Here is a 6,000-nt window from a genome sequence, read left to right as displayed (position 1 = left end):
CGGGAAGCAGCAGTGCCCACACACCCGCTTGGCTTGGGCAAGTGCGGCGGGCCCGGCGTGGCCCAGGGGTCAGTGTGCTGCCAAGTCTCCGCAGAGATGGCATGCCCAAATGGGGGGCTGAAGAGTGCTTAATAAAGCATTGGCTGGGGCCAGGTTAAGGGAACCCAGAAGAGACGGTGCTGCCCCCCGAGACGGGCTACTCCGAAGCCCAGCGGGGCAGAGGACAGGGAGGACACCAGAGCCCAGAAAGAGATGGCTGGAGCTCTGAGCCGGCCGCCAGCCAGGGGCTGTGGTAGAGGGGGGCACGCCGACCCACGGTGGCCTGGCCGAGGGACAACTAACACCCTGATCTCGTTCACTCTCCCCCACCCTCCTTCCTGCTGGGGCCTCCCACTGGCCAAATCCCAGAGGAAGCCAGCGGCAAGAACGCTCGCCCAGGCAGTCGGTGAGGCCAGGGCCGCAGACACCGCGGGGCGGGGTGGGGGGCGGGGGGTCTCAGGGGCCGTCGGGAAACATCTGGCGCAACGTTGATGCCTCGGGAGACAGTAGCGGCTCGGCAGCCTCCTGGTCAGGGCAGAGGCCGCCACTGTGGTGTCATTGGACGAGTCCTTGATGGGGGGGTCTGTCCCCAGCCTGGGGCTCCAGCCTTCCGGTGGCTCTGGGGTCACCTCATTTCCGGTATTAGACTCCTTCCTGTTCAAGCAACTACGGCGACACCAGTTATCTGCCACTGGACCTGGGCTAATAAAGGATGTGTTACCAGTCGAGGAAGGCAGATCTTAAGTGAGGGAGTGATGATGGATCTGGTGAGGGAAACTGGAGGGGAATTTCCACCGTGGAAAGTGCGGGATAACGAACTGGCCAGAGGTCGCACGGGAACGACGTGGCTCTGGACCAGGCGTCCCTCCGAAGCTGGGTCCTTCCCAGCGGCTGTTTGGGATCCTTAGTATTTTTACAGCACCAAGGCCTCGCTCTGCCGGTTAGCAGTACTTCAAGAGTGAGTTTTAATGCTGCGGACAGGAAAGTTCGAGGCCCCTGAATCCCCCTGTGACTTCTGCAGGGAAGGTTTACAGCACGGCCACCGTCGAGGGTCACCCGGGCCCCTCGTCCTGCAGCGCAAGGGGCACACCATCCCCCCGGAGCGGGCTGTCCAGCTGGCGCCACCGGCCCCCTGCACACCCCGTTCTGCTTTGGACCCGGACAGCTAGGCCGACCCGCCCAGCTCGGCTCATCCCTATTGCACATCCGCTGCTGTGACTGCTTTTCCCCCGTGGCTCCCGCCCAGGAACCCCTCGGCCTCAGCCCCCGCGGGGCCCGGCCCCCACACCAGGCTGCACGCTGGCTCCTGGGCCCAAGCACTGGGCCTGCGCGACCAAGGGCCACTAAGCGCATGAAAGCAAAAGCAGACATAGCCCCGCGCTCTCGAGGTCTTTACTGGAATAAGTAACAGCGCACCGTTCACAGCGCACAGCACTTTCCTAACCGAGGCTCTGGCTCCCAGGAGGTCAGGTTCACGGCAGGGCCCACGGCAGACCCGAGCAGCCACGGCTTCCCGCTGCCGGCCAGGCGGACGGCATTGGCAACACGCCAGGGGTTTAGCGGCTTTTATTCGATATCCAGACATCCAAAGGCGCCACTGCTTAAAACAGCTAAAAAGACAATGAAACACGGGCCCGCAAAAGGGGGTGAAAAAAGCATTCAGTTCCTTTAAAACACAGCTCTTTGTCACATCCAATTAGGACATTAGGGCTCTGCGTGCATAAGACCCTGTGGTTGTCACAGGGGAAGCCCAGCTGCAGGCAGCCTCCCCATGGCCAGCAGGGGCCTCCAACAGCCGCTCCAAGGAGGATAAAAGGGGACCATCTCACGGCCCCTGCCTGGGCCCTCGCTCGGGCCCTGCAGACCCTGAGCCAGTGCCACTCGGGTGCAAATGATCTCGCTTTCACTTAGTTCCTATAGAGGGTCCCCCCCCTGACCAAAAAACAATGCACTGAAAAGGTGGGTCAATGGAGGAGGAAGGGTTCTAGAACTTTCCGAGATTAAGGGAAGTGGCTTCTGCTGAGCAAGTTACCCCAAGAAAACGTCCCAGCATCGCAGACCTGAAACGCACAGCTATGGTCGCTAAGCCAGGAGGGCTGATCACAGGAGAAGAGGCCGCCCCCAGAGTTCACCCTGCTCTCTGCCTCACGACTGCGCCCCCCACGCAGATGCCCAGGCCTCTCGTTGAACTCTGATTCAGAGCAGACAGTGAAGGGAGGGAAGGAGATGCATTCAGTGCAGGGAACCAACTTGAATAAAGCCAGTTTGGATGACAGATCATCACCTGCTCTGCTGGAACCTTGGCCTTAGAGGGTCAGCACCGTGACACAGTTGGCCCATATCTAGGGACCCCTTTCACCAGAAACTCAGAGGGCTTGAAGCGCATGCACTCCCCGCCCCCCCAGGACCACTGCCTCCCTTTCTAGGCGCGGAGCCCGCCGGAGCTGCCCACCTGCGCTGAAAACCCCGAGGCTGCATTCTCTCCAAATGTCAGCCCCCCATCCTTCAGCCCCCGGGACCCCTGGGGATGGGCACAGCCTGGCCAGGCCCGCCTGTGAAAGCCGGGGGACCGGCCTCTGCAGCTCCAGCGGCCGGCAGGGAACCTACGCATGTAATGAAGTCGGCACAGAACGTTCCAGCCTTGGTTCTTCTGTCAGTGTGGCCCTTTAATGTCGCCGCGTCCCGCAGGAGACACTGTAATACTGTTAAATTATTTCTGTCCCCTGCTGGGAAACCACCTCCATCAGAGTCGCAGCGGCAGAGCTGAGACAGGGGACAGGGGAATCAGCGTTTCCTGAGTCGTGAGTGCCGGCGTCCGATTTAATATTAACAACCAGCACGACCGCTCCGATCAACAGCAGGAAGGTGAAAATCGGAGATGAGAAAGGCCTGTCCTGAGAGCTGAGAGCCCAGGAAAGAGGCTGCCGTGTGTGTGGGGGGGTGACACAGGGCAGCCCCCCCCCCCCCGCCGCCCCGTTTCTCTCTTGAGCCAAAGTGAGCGGGGGAGGGGGCGAATAGCATTCCTTTCAGGGGTGCCCAGCAGGGGATGCCAGCAGGGTTGAAAGCCACACTGGGGAGGAGGGGGGTAAAGACGTCATATTCCCCCAATCAGGCCTGAACTGTGTCCCGCAGAATCCATATGTTGAAGCCCTAAGCCCAAGTACCTCAGAATGTCCCTGTATTTGGAGATGGGGTCTTTACAGAGGTCGGTATGTTACAAAGAGGTCACAAGAGTGGCCCTCATCCATTATGACAGGTGTCCTTGTAAGAGGAAGTTAGGACGCAGACGGGTACAGAGGGAGGGCCACGTGAGGCCATGGGGAAGGGAGGCCATCTGCAAGCCGGGAGAGGGGCCTCAGGAGGAGCCAGCTCTGCCTTGATGCTGGATTTCTGGCCTCCGGAGCTGGGGGACCATCCGTTCCTGTTGTCTAAGTCCCCGCCTGTGGCCCCTTATAAACGGCGGCCCCTGCAAACTGAGAGACCCTGCTTTTTATAAAAGTTTAAAAATGCATCTATTCCCAAACAGGGCCTCTGAGATGTATCAAGCAACACTTTAGATCCGGCTCCCGACCTAGCCCACTTGGCCGTCACCAAAAAAAAAAAAATCAGAAATCGCTTCAGCGAATCCTGCCTCCTGCACGGTGGCAGCTGAGGGTCACCCGGGTCTTAGATGTTTGTGCAAAAGGTAAAGGAGAAACACTGGCTGGTCAAGCAGCAGAATGTGGGGCGGGCCCTCCTGTCCCATCAAAAGCCCCTGGGACTTTAGAGGGAAGTTTTTAAAGCTACAAAACGCTTTTTACTAAAAAGGCCTCGCTTCCAAGGAGATTCCCCGCCACAGTCAGGCTGACTTACGGCTCCTCAGAGCTGTGGGTGCTGTTCTGATCACCCATGGCCGTGGTCGTTAACTGCTCCATGGAAAGGCTTGCAGGGCGCCCCCCCACAGGCTGAGGGGTGGGGGGGATCAGGGCCGACACGTGTCTCAGCACTTGTGGGGCCAGATGCCAGCACTGGGGTGCAGAATCCTGCCTTTCAAAGGATCCTGCCCACTGCGGGATACACAGGGGAGCTTAAAAGCAATAACCCGAAGAGGCTGGTTGGCGTGGGGGAGGGGTGGGGTGGGGAACAAGGCTGGCAGGCCTCCCGGCCCTGCAGGGTCTCCGCTGCTCGCTGCTCTCACTCCAGGTGCTTGTACTTGGTGAAAAGGTTGTAAAGAACCCTCAGGGTGGATTTGAGATCCAGGTTCACCACATCTGCGGAAGGAAACGGAGACGCCGTTGGCGGGGCGAGAGCACTTGGGCCCTGGCGCCGGCACGCGGGAGGCACGGGGCACCTGTCACGTCCCCAGCAGAGTGCTTCGGTTTCAAGACCGATAGCCACCCCACCCCGGACGCCCTGGGCAGCGCCATCCCGGGACACTGGCTGCTATGAGAAGCCCCAGGCCACCAGCCCTCTCCACGAGCACCTGGGATGCTCCTGCATCCCTTGTAGGACCCGCATCGGGCAAGTCTGGGGACCAGTGGTGCCTATGGATGTGGGCTGTCCAACAGCCAAGGACGTTTACTGGGGTCCAACACCCACCGGCCAACCTGTGCCAGGACAGAGAGCGGGCCCTCTGGGGCAGGGCGGGGTGGGAGCTGCTGTTCCCTCCTGCCCCCTCAAGGTCAAGCAATGCTATGTGGTGTGGCCCACGGCAGGACCCTCAGGGGACCCGACAGCCCAGGAAGTCCAGGCTGCCTTCTTTGGTGGGAAGGGCACCTGGGTCTTCTTCTCTCTTGCCCTGTGACCTCAGACAAGTGACCTCCCTGCTCTGGGTCTTAGGCTGTTTGCCTATAAAACTGGCCCATTGGATCAAATGATGCCAAAGGCCCTTCTCGGGCCACGGAAAGATCGTGATCTTGCTTTCCCCCTGCAGGTACTCAACCCCAGAGCAAGAAATAGCATCTCTTCCAGAGGAAGGCTGGCTGAGCGGTTGCCGTGAACCAACAACTGTCCTTATACCGAGGCCCAGAGTGTCTCCAATCTCAGCTTGTCAGAGCAGGGGGGAAGCAGGAAGAGCCGGCACAACCGTCTTTCCTGCCTTGCCTTTGCAAACGAGACGAAGACTCACTGAGGAGAAACAGCCTGCCGGCCAGTTTACCCTCACAGTGAACTCGAGGGTTCACACATGCACCCAGGGCTCCCGGTCTCCCAGGCCTGAGGCTTCAGCCCCAGCCACCTCCCACCCCCCCGGGCCAGCCAACACTGCAGTGGGAGGAGACCAGCAGCTACCGAACCAGAGGCAGCCGGCAGGACCGATGCCCTCTGTGAATGCGCAGGTCTGAGGAAGGGGCTGCAGGGGGCTAAGCCAGGCCTGCTCCTGGCTCCCCAGCCTCCCTGCCCTGGTGGTCCCACCACCGGCTGCCCATACCTCCCCGCTGTGGCTCGGACCCACACGTGGCATGACCGTGCCTCATCCCTGCAGGGACATCAACCCAACACTCATCAAACTGCGGCAAGCCTTTAATATCCTTGCAAGGCGTGAAACAGCATCTCTAGCCTGAGCCCGGCACCTGCAGGGGCGCGCAGACTCCGAGGCTCCTGGGCAGAGGTCATGTCCTCCAAGTCAAGCAGCTACTAAAGACCAGCGTTGGTGCTTCCGCCAGCACAGTCCTCCTGGTCCCTGAAGCTAAGGGCACAGGGGGCACGGGAGCTGGGGTTGGCGGGGCTGGGGCGGGGCGTTACCTTCAGGGCGAGCCTTGGGTGTCTTGAGCCCTCCGTCCAGCATCAGCTCAAAGGCAAACGCCACGTTGTGGACCTGCCAAGGAAGCAAGAATAGAATTGGCACATTCCCAGACCCAAGCGGCGCCACGCAGGGCACGGGGTGGGCAGGGGCGTCGGGAGAAGACGTTCACTAGATGGTCCTTACTCCCCTCACCAGAGATCAGGGGGCAGCTCAGAGATGCAGGGCTGAAGGCACAAAGC

General features: G+C 60.5%; 1 protein-coding gene across 4 annotated transcripts in view; it reads right to left on the bottom strand.

Annotated features, from left to right (window-relative positions):
* Nucleotides 1-1,417: 1,417 nt before the first annotated feature.
* Nucleotides 1,418-6,000, bottom strand: part of PARVB (parvin beta) — a 92,907-nt gene continuing 88,324 nt past the window's right edge. For all 4 annotated transcript variants that reach the window (XM_081822610.1, XM_081822611.1, XM_006746712.3 and 1 more), the window contains exons 12-13: nucleotides 5,761-5,833; nucleotides 1,418-4,289 (exon numbers count right to left, since the gene is read on the bottom strand). In XM_081822610.1, coding sequence (XP_081678736.1) covers nucleotides 4,213-4,289; nucleotides 5,761-5,833 — 150 coding nt within the window. In that variant the 3' untranslated portion in view covers nucleotides 1,418-4,212. The remainder of the gene's footprint in view (nucleotides 4,290-5,760; nucleotides 5,834-6,000) is intronic.

The sequence above is a fragment of the Leptonychotes weddellii genome, chromosome 5 (genome assembly GCF_054177405.1).
Source record: "Leptonychotes weddellii isolate Sample4059 chromosome 5, ASM5417740v2, whole genome shotgun sequence".
NCBI classification, from domain to species: domain Eukaryota; kingdom Metazoa; phylum Chordata; class Mammalia; order Carnivora; family Phocidae; genus Leptonychotes; species Leptonychotes weddellii.
Note: the sequence above shows the minus strand (reverse complement) of the source record. Positions and strands in the feature narration are given on the sequence as shown.